This window comes from Myotis brandtii, unplaced genomic scaffold, assembly GCF_000412655.1.
Source record: "Myotis brandtii unplaced genomic scaffold, ASM41265v1 scaffold155, whole genome shotgun sequence".
In the NCBI taxonomy this organism is placed as follows: Eukaryota; Metazoa; Chordata; class Mammalia; order Chiroptera; family Vespertilionidae; genus Myotis; species Myotis brandtii.
The window spans coordinates 1,324,209-1,336,739 of record NW_005355621.1 but is presented as its reverse complement, the minus strand read 5'-3'; the positions used below and the strand labels follow the sequence as shown (position 1 = coordinate 1,336,739).

The 12,531-nt window shown below is 42.1% G+C and overlaps 1 protein-coding gene across 1 annotated transcript in view; it reads left to right on the top strand.

The window, feature by feature from the left end:
• The window catches only part of POLR3B (polymerase (RNA) III (DNA directed) polypeptide B), a 108,320-nt gene extending 95,999 nt beyond the window's left edge, over nucleotides 1–12,321 (top strand). The window contains exons 26-28 of the mRNA XM_014536008.1: nucleotides 3,478–3,591; nucleotides 6,961–7,134; nucleotides 11,884–12,321. Coding sequence (XP_014391494.1) covers nucleotides 3,478–3,591; nucleotides 6,961–7,134; nucleotides 11,884–12,013 — 418 coding nt within the window. The 3' untranslated portion in view covers nucleotides 12,014–12,321. The remainder of the gene's footprint in view (nucleotides 1–3,477; nucleotides 3,592–6,960; nucleotides 7,135–11,883) is intronic.
• Nucleotides 12,322–12,531: the final 210 nt, after the last annotated feature.

Here is a 12,531-nt window from a genome sequence, read left to right as displayed (position 1 = left end):
GGGGGGGAGGGAAGTTGGGGGGGGGGGACTGGGCTGGCAGGTGAGGGCAGTTGGGGGGGACCAGGCCTGCAGGGGAGGGCAGTTACGGGCGACCAGGCCGGCAGGGGATGGCAGTTGAGGGCGACCGGGCCTGCAGAGAAGGGCAGTTGGGGGCTCCAGGCCGGCAGGGGAGGGCAGTTGGGAGCAATCAGGCTGGCAGGGGAGCAATTAGGCGTCGATCAGGCTGGCAGGGGAGTGTTTAAGGGGTGATCAGGCTGGCAGGCAGAAGCGGTTAGGGGCAATCAGGCAGGCAGGCAGGCGAGTGGTTGGGAGCCAGCAGTCCCAGATTGTGAGAGGGATGTCTGACTGCTGGTTTAAGGGGTCCCAGATTGGAGAGGGTGCAGGCTGGGCTAAGGGACACCCTCCACACACACACCCAGTGCACGAATTTCATGCACTGGGCCTCTAGTATAATAATACTATGTAATATTATTGTCTGTCTCCCCAAGTGTAATGTAACCTCCTTGAGAGCAGGGCTTGTCTGTTTTGTTTACTGTTTTATTTCCAGTGTTTTTTGCATAGAGCCTGACACACAGCACACACTCCATAAATATTTGTTGAATAAAGGAATGAAAACAAATAATAAATACAAAAAGCTCTCACCTGAATGAAGACAAAGAGTAGGTTAGAGGACCCCTGTGGGAAGGTGGGACCCCTGTAGGAAGGCAGAAATGTGAAGGATGAGAGGAGGGAAGCTTTTGAAGTGTTTCATGTAGAGCAGCGGTTCTCAGCCTGTGGGTCGAGACCCCTTTGGCGGTCGAACGACCCTTTCACAGGGGTCGCCTAAGACCATCCTGCATATCAGATATTTACATTACGATTCATAACAGTAGCAACATTACAGTTACGAAGTAGCAACGAAAATAATTTTATGGTTGGGTCACAACATGAGGAACTGTCTTTAAAGGGCCAGAAGGTTGAGAACCACTGATGTAGAGGAAAAGCGTATTTAACACCTCACAAGGGATAGATCTTGGTAGGTTTGGGAACTGGAAGAGGCCAGCCTGGCTGCCATGCAGTGAGGAGGTAGTGGTGCAGCCTGAAGTGAGGTTGGGAAAAGGGGAGAGCAGGTCACACAGGCAGAGGGACGGGATTTCTTTTTATCTGGGAGAAACAGATATCCCTGAAATTATTGTGAAGGACAAGGTTTTGAAACTTGGCTTGCACATGATTTTAAAGGATCAAGTTGGTTGTTTAAATTAAGACACACTTCAGTATTTTTATGCCAGGTAAAACTTTGGGACACAGAGTTTATACTGTTCTTCTGAGGTTTTAAACCTCAGAAATGCACGACTGAAACTCAGTGTGGAAGCATGTGTGAGAACACACAGCTTGATTTCAGTGCTGCAAATGGACTATCCAGATGTGATTAAAATGGTCAAAATCTGTATCTGTTAAAAGCATTGAGTGCTTTCTAAAATGATTTATCCAGCTTGTGATAATATGGATTTCTTTAGGTGTATCATACTTGAGATGTTACAGAAAATCACATTACAGGGAAAGAGTAATGGTCCATTTAAAAAATGATTCAGTAAAATAGCTGAGGTTCATTTCAGAAAATGTTGTTGTTATTGTAAACTAATCATCTTAGTCTTTGCTTCTCATGCAGAAATAATGCAAAGTTGCCCAGAACGTGTGCAAAACAAATGAACCATTTTGGTGGACCTTCTGAACATAATTTTACTGAAAGATTTGAATGGCTTATGCTCTGCTTCCTATAGATAGCTAATGGCTATGTCTACATCACTGTTCTCTATACTCCAGCCAGTGTTTTCATTTCTTTCCTAATTATCTCGGAGTTCTACAAAGGGCTTGCAAGCATATTCACCTACCAGCTTTCACCCTTTGTCACATTCTTCAGCATTGCTAGGAGGAAAAATTGCATATGGCCTTATTCAGTTGATGATGGAATGGTGACAGAGTTCCATGAATTCTACCATGAGCAGTCATACTATGGAGGAATAGGATCATTCATTATTAGAGCTAGAAAGAAACTTGGTCCAACCACTTGGTTGTACAACTAAGAAAACTGAGATAAAGAAGTCATATAATTACTATGTGACAAACTGCGACAAGAAGAGGGTCTCCTGACGCCCTTTTCCACTCCACTTTGGGTCTTCCAAGAATCTGGTTGTGCTTAAGCTAACGAAATGGCTTGATAAGTGCAAAGGCCTTTGCTAATGATACAGAAAGTATAAGGTATAGCAAGCAAGCAGGCGCAGATATATTTATGTGCCTCTCTGCCATGTCTTTCTTTTGCTCTTCCTACTCTTACATCATGCTGTGGCCCATATTTACTTGGCTCAAGACTGGCCAGCATGGCAGAGAGAGCCCTGGGTTTGGAGCTTCCTGCATCACTCACCAGCTCTTATTTAACCTCTTGGACACTCTGTGCCTTTTTCTTCATCTTAAAAATAGGGATGACAGATTGTTATACAGATTAAGCATGGATTAAGTGACACATGGTAGATGCTTTTTTTTTTTTTTCAGGAAGGAAGCTCTGGGGCAGTAAAAATAATTTTAAAGTCATTGATCCTCCGGCTACTCTTGCTCCAGACTTAAGAAAAAAAGTTGCTTCTGTCAAAGCACTTAAATATTCACTCCTTTAAACTCTTACTACAATATTTCTAAAAATTCATTGCTACATTTGAAGAACAATGAAGGGGCCAGAGTAAGGGAATAGAATGAGCGATGGAGAAAAGAAATAGTAAATGAGTCCGATGTGGGCAGGAGCCAGATTACCGTAGACCTTGTGGCTACATGCAGAATTTGGTTGATACGGATTCTGAGTGCAATGGGAAATTATTGGGAATTTAGATCAGAAGAGTGACCTGCTGCTATTTACATTTTAGAAGGAATGGCTCTGGCTTGTGAAGAAGAGATTGTTGAGAGAGGAAAGTAGAAGCAAGGAGACCAACTAGAAGATTATCTGCAGTAGTCCAGGCAGAAAGGATGGTGGCCTGGCTAGGGTGGGAGCAGTGAAGGAAGCACCGTTCCGTACACAGTTTCACAAGCTGTTTAAATTTTATTTCTTAATTAAACACTGTACCTTTTAATGCAGGGGTGGGGAACATCCAGCCTGTGGGCCATATAAGGCCTGCCAAATCATTTGGCCTGGCTCTGCTAAAGCATTAGGGGTGAGTTCATTAAATGTTTGACCAAATATAGCAGGCTACTTTTTAAGTTGATAATTTTGTATGGCCCATGAATGAGGTTATAAATATCTAAATGGCCCTTGGCAAAAGAATGGCCCTACCCCTGCTTTAATGTATCCATGGTACTTTTATATTTTCAGATCTAGCCTTTTCATTTTCTTTCACTCACTCAGAAACCTGTTCATAAACAAGCAAGGGCCTGCCAGTGCTGAGACCTAGAAAAGGCTGTCTCCTGTTAGCCCAAACTTAGTTTCTTAACCCCAAACTCTGACCCTTCTTTCAGGGAGCCTTTGGAAGCATACATTTACTTCGGCCCCGTGTACTACCAGAAGCTGAAACACATGGTGCTGGATAAGATGCATGCCCGTGCCCGGGGACCACGGGCTGTCCTTACCAGGTAAGAGGAGAGCACTCACAGAAGGGATTGACAGTGCAGGCGAGTCTCCCTTGCATTTCCAAGTACAGCAATAAGCAGACTCAGCAAAGTTTCTGTTTCCCTGAGATTTCAAACTTTGGGGTATTAGGCATCCACAAAAATTATATATGTCTGATTTACATTAAAAATGGCAGCCAATTGCCTAGCCCAGTGGTCGGCAAACCGCGGCTCGCAAGCCACATGCGGCTCTTTGGCCCCTTGAGTGTGGCTCTTCCTAAGCCTTAGGAGTACCCTAATTAAGTTAATAACAATGTACCTACCTATATAGTTTAAGTTTAAAAAATTTGGCTCTCAAAAGAAATTTCAATCATTGTACTGTTGATATTTGGCTCTGTTGACTAATGAGTTTGCCAACCACTGGCCTAGCTGGTTTGGCTCAGTGGATAGAGCATCGGCCTGTGGACTGAAGGGTCCCAGGTTCGATTCCGGTCAAGGGCATGTACCTTGGTTGCGGGCACATCCCCAGTAGGAGGTGTGCAGGAGGCAGCTGATCGATGTTTCTCTCCCATCTATGTTTCTAACTCTCTATCCCTCTCCCTTCCTCTCTGTAAAAAATCAATAAAATATATTTAAAAAATGGCAGCCAATTAAAAATCATTTTACAGGAACAAGAGCAAACCCTCCGTAGGTCTTCACAATGTTCTTCTATCTAATTGTTTACTGTGTACCAGTTTACAAGTATGGTCCTGTTCAAAACAGTTCCTTCATAAGAATGTAGGTACACTTACACACACATATGCATATCAGTACACCTCACGCTACCGTGTGTGCACAGAAAACATATGCACGCATTATTTGGTAGCCTAAGCCACAGCTGTCATTTTTCTTAAACTTCTGTGATTGGAGCATAAGACACCTGTACTTGCATGCTTATTTGCATAAGCTCCAGGGTCCATGTATGCCCCTTCACCAGTGTATCCTCAATTCAAGCCCAATGTCGGATTTGACGAATGGGTATAATTGTTGGGAAAGGGAATTTACAAATACTAAGTTTATGTGTTCTCACTACAACATTTTCCAGTTGGAGCAGTAAAGGCTAAGGCAGTGGTCCTTAACCAGGGCAATGTTGCCTCCCTGGGGACATTGGAAAACATTTTGGGGATGCCACAACTGGGGGGCAAGGAAGGAGCTACTGGCATCTAGAGGTCAGGAATGCTGTTAAACATCCTGCAATGCACAGCACAGCCTTTACCTCAAAGAATTACTACCCAGCTCAGTATGGCACTACTGCCAAGGATGAGGAACTCTGAGCCAGGGGAGGGAACACAGGCCCTGGGGTTAGAATGACATAGATGTGAACTCATCACCACCTTGTATTACTATCATGAGCCTTGGACAGATCTCTTACGTCTCTCGGCTTCATTTTCCTGTATATGAAGTAGAGACAATAAAACCCACTACACAGCATGCTGGTGAATGTCAGGTGTTTGAATATAGACTGTGTACAGTGTCGATCCATGGGAGATGCTCAATAAATATCCAGGTCCCTGTCCACTGTCATGGAGCATTGCTTAGATGTTACAGTGTAGTGGAGGGAGCAGAGGATGAAGCAGCTGATATTTGGGTCTTTGTTTTGTTTTGTTTTCCAAACCACAGGAGAGGTATAGATGACTCAATCCCTTGACCATGTAAAACTGAGCAAATGCACATGCCTATTGAAATGATAGGCATTTGTGTGCTTAGATTACAGAAGAGGGAAGAGAAGTTGAGATTCTCAAGCCAGTATTGACTTCAGCACTGAGACCCTACTTGGGTTAGGTGTATCTTTCCCCTGCATACTGTTCCCTCCGGAACTTGTATTTCACTTACAACATCCAAAAACTATTTCAGAGTAATATAAATGTCAAAGCAGTTATTTCCTATGTTTTACTTGGTTGTATAAAAAAAGTTATTACTTTAGTATTACTTTTGTGTATTCCATATGAAGACAGCCTGGAGTGCATTTGTCTATAGTCAGTTATCTCAGTTGGTTAAAATTCAAGTTGTGGGTTCTGCCCACATGTGATCTGACCACCTTCACTTGTCCAGTGGCCACAGGTGGAAGGATCCTTCCCCTGTCCCTGGGAGGTTCTATCAGATAAAAGCATATATATGTTGTGCTCAGCTATGAAGTTTCCACTACAGTGTGTTCATTGAGATCTACTTATAAATTTTTCATATGTAGATTTTCTTTCAACAAATAATATACAACTTAAATTGATTTCCCATTGTAACTACCAACAACACAAGTTAACATTTCAGCATGTGCTGGCAATCGTGTGTTTACCTTCTTAACTCTTTGGAAAACTGGCAGCAACAATAGCAAAGATTAAAAGATGCTGTGGAATAAAGCAAACAAGAGCTTTATAGTCCACCCCTGCTCAGACTACCTGTAAGGAGTGTCACTCCAACATCAGCTGGCCAGGGTGCTCGTGACTCTCTCTCTCTGTCTCTCTCATTGATCATTTGTGTCACCAGTACCTAGGTGGGGTTGTCTAAGTTGTTTCAGAATCTCTAAATTTTACCTGCATCTCTGGATCCTGGATTCTTAATCTTTTAAAGTATTCTCAAGCCCAGCAGATACATAAACTACAGGGAGTCCATTCAGGGGCTAGTAGCCGCCCAGTTCAAGTGCTCTCTCTAAAAAGGAATGGAGCATTTTCACACACGAAGGAAGAACTTGTATGGGACACACAACTGGGGGCGGGGGAGGCAGGTCTCTAGGGAACCTCCCATCTGGCTCCAGGTGACTCCTGATCTATTCCAAATTTTATAAAAATCCATTTGCTTCTTTCCAGGTTTAATTTATTTAATAGTAAATAAATTAAATAAAATTTATTAAATAAATTAAATAAAATTTTACTATTAAATAAATTAAACATGGAGGCCTGGGGCTAACTGCTAGAGGACCCGGGTTTCTTCCACACTCTGTTCTGCTCACTTTTTCTGTTTTTAAATAACAAAGAACTAAGACATCTCTGAAAATACTCAAAAGACATCCCTCCCTAATAATAATGATCGTGATTGTAATAGTAATCGTAATGCTAGCACTGGTACTTTATATGCTGTATGTTTATTATTTAAATAATTACTTATTATTTCTATTTAAAAATAAAAATAGCAACCAACCACTAGGATCACATCTCTGCTCATTTAAGGCTCTTTGGAACAGGTAGTCTTATGTACGTTTTACAAATGAGGCTGAGAGGCTGAGCAGCATGCTCAAGGTCACTGCCTAATAAGTGATTTGAATCCAGGTGAGCCCTGCTCCAAAGCTCTGTGCTCTTAGCCAGCATGTGATGCGGCCTCTTTGTGTAATATAATAACACATTTGTTTAACTTGTTTCAAAGGCAGCCCACTGAAGGTCGATCTCGTGATGGTGGTTTGCGTCTTGGAGAAATGGAACGTGACTGTTTAATTGGTTATGGAGCCAGTATGCTTTTACTAGAGCGACTAATGATTTCAAGTGATGCCTTTGAGGTTGATGTCTGTGGGCAGTGTGGACTTCTGGGGTATTCCGGCTGGTAAGTGGATACCATATGTCTTTCATATTACACCCCCTGCCTCTTAAAGCACAGCTCAGAATTGACTAGATCATACCTACATATTCTCCAACCTTCCGGTCCATGCTTTCCTGGAATTGGGGATTCTATGTGTACATGTTCACTTTGTCTACCTAATGTCCTGCTCTGTACACAGCCGGAGTTTAAACTCCCAAGGACTAAGGACTTGATCATCTTGTTACTATTATCTTGAGTACCTTTTATAACACTTCACCTGTAAAAATCCTAGCAGAGTCATTGGTAGGTGTTATAATTATAGCATATTGTTAATAGAAACATTTTAGAGAAGATTGTGTCGAATGCCCTCATTTAACTTCAAACCTAAAGAGCCAGGTGTGTTGCCCCAGATCTTACAGCAAATTAGTGACAGACCAGGACCAGAAGCTGGTACCCTGATTCCTTGTCTGTACTCTGTCTGCACAGCAAGCTGCTTTCCACTTGGACTGTGAATCCCATGATGGCAGAGACCATATTGCTAACTGGCACTAGGATTGTCAGTAGGTAAACTGTGATTCAGTCTGTTAGTTCGATGCAGTCAGTACACAAAGTCCAGTTTAAAAGGTGATGCTGCATACCTTTTGTTTGTGTTGTTAGAGCATCTTTTCTCCTTGTAATGGTTCCACTGCACCACCAAAGAACCACTACTCTGCTTAGAGCGTTGGTCGTGATCCAGAACCCTGAATACCCCTATAGACAGGAGGGCCTGCGTTCCCCAGTCTCTACTCACTTTTCTATCAGGGAGCAGGTCTAACAACATCTGAGGCAGGTGCTGCAGGGATGGGAAGTAGCTTCATCTTCCTCATCACCTCTCACTTCCCTTCCAGAGCCCCTTTCCCTAGGGATGGGCAGTCCCCAGAAGGGTAGTTAGGCACAGGTGAGCATTCATTGCCAGAGCTTGAGGGTTAGTTACATGGGCCACGTTTTCCTTATGAGTCCCCTGACTTCTTGCCATCTTAATCTGCCAGTTCTTGGTTGAATAAAGCAAATTAAGAGTCAGAATGATGGGGGGAATAAAGGGGACATCTGTAGTACTCTCAACAATGAAGGGGAAAAAAGGATAATGAGTGGCCTTCTTAGAACACAGTGTATACCTTGTTAGTTAGATGTCAAATCCTTTTAGCCAAAATCAATTATTTTATAATTTTGATGTAGAAGAGTCAATGAAACCTATCTGTGAAGAAATCATCTCATTTTAAAATCTAACACAAGAGGTGGCCATTTGCCTTTCATAAGGTTGCAGAGATGGGGTGACAATATTCTGAGCGTAAACTTAGCTCTTTCTTGTATCAGTGACATGGGTCTTTTGAAATGCATATTGAGTTTGTGTTTTATTGTCCTATGTAACAACAACAAGATGTAATGTAATAGGAAGATCCTGAAACTTAGTTCCACTATGCTTAAATCTTCAAATTTGGCACAAGGATTTTTAAGTAATTTATTTTGAAAAGATGGTGCAGAAGAGTCATTTTATTACCAATAAAATGCCAGGGATCATGAAACTTCAAAAAAGAGTTTCTTTTCTTCTCCATTCTCCCTGCATTCTCTCGTGTGCCCCCCTCCCCCCAAAAAAAGAGGAAGAGTGAGGAAAAGGAAAGGAAAGGGGGGGGAGGGGAAAAAAGAAAGAGGGAGGAAATGGCTAAGAGGAAAAATAAAAGAAGAAAAGAAAGAGGGAAAGAGGAAAAAAAGGAAAGAAGGGGAAAAAATAAAAAAGGAGGGAGGGAGGGAATGGAAGAAAGACAAAGGAAGAAAGGAAGGAAAAGAGAAAGAAAAGACGATCATATTTACTCATGCACTTTGAAAACCTTGCTCTCTTATGCTGAATACTTGGGGAAACTAAGGTAAGCAGTAATTGGTCTCAGCGTTATTCTGTTCATTTCATATCTTCTTTCCTGCTTTGCTTCTGTCACATTTAAAGATTATCTGATAGCAGTGCCTGATTTTGAAGCTCATGTGTTCAATGTGTATTGTATTTGAAATCCTTTCAGAGAGCACTAAATCAGGTTGCCCGGTTTAAGGGTCTTGACTGTAATTAAACAGACCTGGTGAACTGTATGTCTGATTTTGAATGGCCTGCTTTATCCCTTGTTGCCAACAGGAAAGCATCCTCGTCCAGTCTGGAAGGCTGGCAGGCTCCGTGTGCTGCTCTCAGGCAAAGGCGCATAATGATGCTGTCCTTTTCCCATGTTACCTGACGTGTGTGCTGGGCTGTGTGGGAGGGAGCACGGGCGTTTGTTGGAGGAAGTCGCTCTTTAATGAACAGCACAATGGAGGCTGAGTAATTAGAGCAGTTCAGAACCTTGAGACTGGCCTTTTGTCGCTGATTTGCACATTAGTAAGGCATTGCTATGGGGATATTTACAGCAAGACTGTTCTACAGAAGACACGAGGGGTATAAGTCACAAAAGAGAGGTCCAGAAGGAAAACTGCAGAGAAAAGAAAATCCCTGTTAAGATAATTAGCTCATGGAGGATATTTCACTGGACAATCATTTCTCATGTGAATCCACAGCCTTCTCCTTTTGCTGGCTTTGCCCTGAAAAATCAGTTTATTTTATTATTGTTTGGGTCAAGTTTCTTTCTTTGGGAGTTGTTGAGACCAGGGTAAGGTAATTTATATATTTCTACTTATATATGTATGTATTTTTATTTGTGTATGCATGTATGTGTATATACGCATTGGAACATTTTAAATAGTGGAGAAATAGTTCATAGAAGAGAAGGTTATTGGGCTTTCTGGATCGTGAATCAGCACACACAGAAGTTTTAAGTAGATTAGCCTGGATTGAATTCACAGGATGATGACAGGAGAATCTGCAAGAAGTTGCTCCAGCTAAATCCATTTCTCCAATTCAGTTAAGGCATAAACATGATACTTGGATAAATTAGACCAACCCAGGCACATTAAAAACATAATTCGTAAACTGTCATGCATTCAAAAGATCTTTAGGTAATCTTTTAGGAAAAGTAATTCTCACGTTTATATTATTACTGTGGATAGAGTCAAATACTCCGCACTTTAAGCTCCCACAGCCCCCTGGTAGGGGCCCAAGCGTGGATCCCATTCTCTTCTCCTCAGGAGCTCCTATCTGCGGAGTCACTCACCAGCACGTTCAAATTCTCAGCCCTGGTGATTTCCTTTTCTGAAATAATACAAGCTTTATTTTGCTGATTACAAAAATGATCCCTGCTCTTTATAAGATATTCAAAGTTACAAAAAATATTAGTCAGAATTCCCGCCACTCAGAGATGACCCCTGTTAATATTTTAGTGACTTTGGGGGACATCTCTGTTTGCCAGTAGTTCTGAACCATTTTTGTTTCTAAATCATGAATTTTTTTGATGTTTTTAATAGCAATGAAATACAAATAGATACCAAAAAAATCTTGGTACATGTGATTTTGGGAACTTCATACATTTACTGAAACCCATTTGAGGACCCGCTTGGGACCATGCTGTCTAGCAGACTGCTTTTTTCACCTCACAGTGTGTCCTGGACACCTTTACATTTCAGTAAAGAGGTGTCTGCAGCATTGCATTCAGTGTCTGCACAGGTTCTCCTGCATACATGTCTTGGACTCACAGAACTATGAGCAGTCTCCTGCTTCGTGCTGCTGTAAATAGTGTGACCGTGAACATTCTCGTGCACATCTTTGCCACTTTTGTGATCACTTCAATAATATGTGTGTTTACATTTTTTACCCATGTGCCTTACCACCCTCCTGAATGGCCTATATTGTTCCCTGAGGGATCTCCCTCCAGTTCCCAGTTAGCACTGCATCTTCCAAGCCTTGGTGCTATTCCTCTTGCACTGATGTTCTCCCCTGTTACCTGGGAGGACCTAGTTTTCTACCTATTAAGTCTCAGGATTTGTACTGGGTACCTACTGTCCCAGGTGCCCCAGATCCTTGAGGTATAGGCTGAGGCTCTGTTTTGGTCTGAAACCTGATAGAATAGTTCTCCTCAGGGACCCTTTCTTCAGTTGTAGCCATTGATTAAGACCTAATCAATGGCTTTAAGTTCCCTGGCTGAAGGAAAAGATAATCCTACTAGCATAGCAGGCATATTGATTAGGAATGTGAGCTGTTGTAAGGATTAAATGGGAATATGTGCATATACACAGGGCCAGTAAGTAAAGTAGCTCCAATGCTAATAGAAATAACCAACTTTGAAGAGCCTTGCATACCACCTTTCTATATGAAAGTCCCATCTTTCCCAGCATACTTCAAGTCTCTCGGTGACAGAAGTCAAATGGTAAATGTTGAGCTCTTGCCTAGAATAGTACATTGCAGTAGATGCTTATCAATACATGGAGACTGAATCTGTTTAAAATGCTTTCAACAAGGAAAAGTCTAAATCTGAGTAACTTTCAGATGGTTCACATTTCGGGGGCTTATTCAAAACAACTATATTGGCAGCTGTTTTGCATTTTAAGGAGAAAGGTCTAAGAAGTATGGTGCTAACTGATTAAAAGTACGTGGTTTTAAAACCGGGGGAGTGATCGTTGTTTTGTTTTGGTTTTTGCTTCTTTGGGGGCTTCTTTTTACTTTGGGGACACACAAGTACATTTTGGATAGTGTGGCTGAACACCGAGGAGTAGAAAACCAACTCGATGGAATGGCGGTAGAATTTGTTAGAGAGGATTCTCACTTCCTGCGTGCAGGCCTTTGTTCTGAGTCATTGTCCCTCTAATACATGCCGACTTGGGTTTCAGGTGCCATTACTGCAAGTCGTCCTGTCACGTGTCTTCCCTTCGTATTCCGTATGCCTGCAAGCTGCTCTTCCAGGAACTGCAGTCTATGAACATTATCCCCAGGTTAAAACTGGCCAAATACAATGAGTGAGGATGGGAAGGTGACTATTTAAAGAGAACAAACCATATTTTGCAACACAGTGCAAAATAGAAGGGACTGAGGACCATGTCTGCTCCTGTGAATAATTCCTTTGAATGTTCTCTCGGAAAAAAAGCAAAAATCGACGGAAAGGCTTTTTAACACTAGAAAACTGACTGAACACCCTTGATCGGTGAGCCTCGGGCCGTGGAAGAGATGCCAGCAGTGTGGACTATAATGCCGTTCCTCGTTCATGTACTGAATTTGATTTGCAAATGGACATGACCTAAAAGATAAATAAACTTTTATTTCACTTCTGGTATCTTGAAATTTACTTGTTAGAAAAACCGTCCTTCTTAAAAAGAATGTTTGGGGTTAAATAAAATTCAAAGGTTTGTATGAAACTTGAGGGATATAAAGAATCTGTTTGAGCCCGGCCAGTGTGGCTCAATGGATTGAGCATTATCTCATGCACCAAGAGGCTGCTGGTTCAATTCCCAGTCAGGGCAGGAGCCAGCCAATTGATGCTT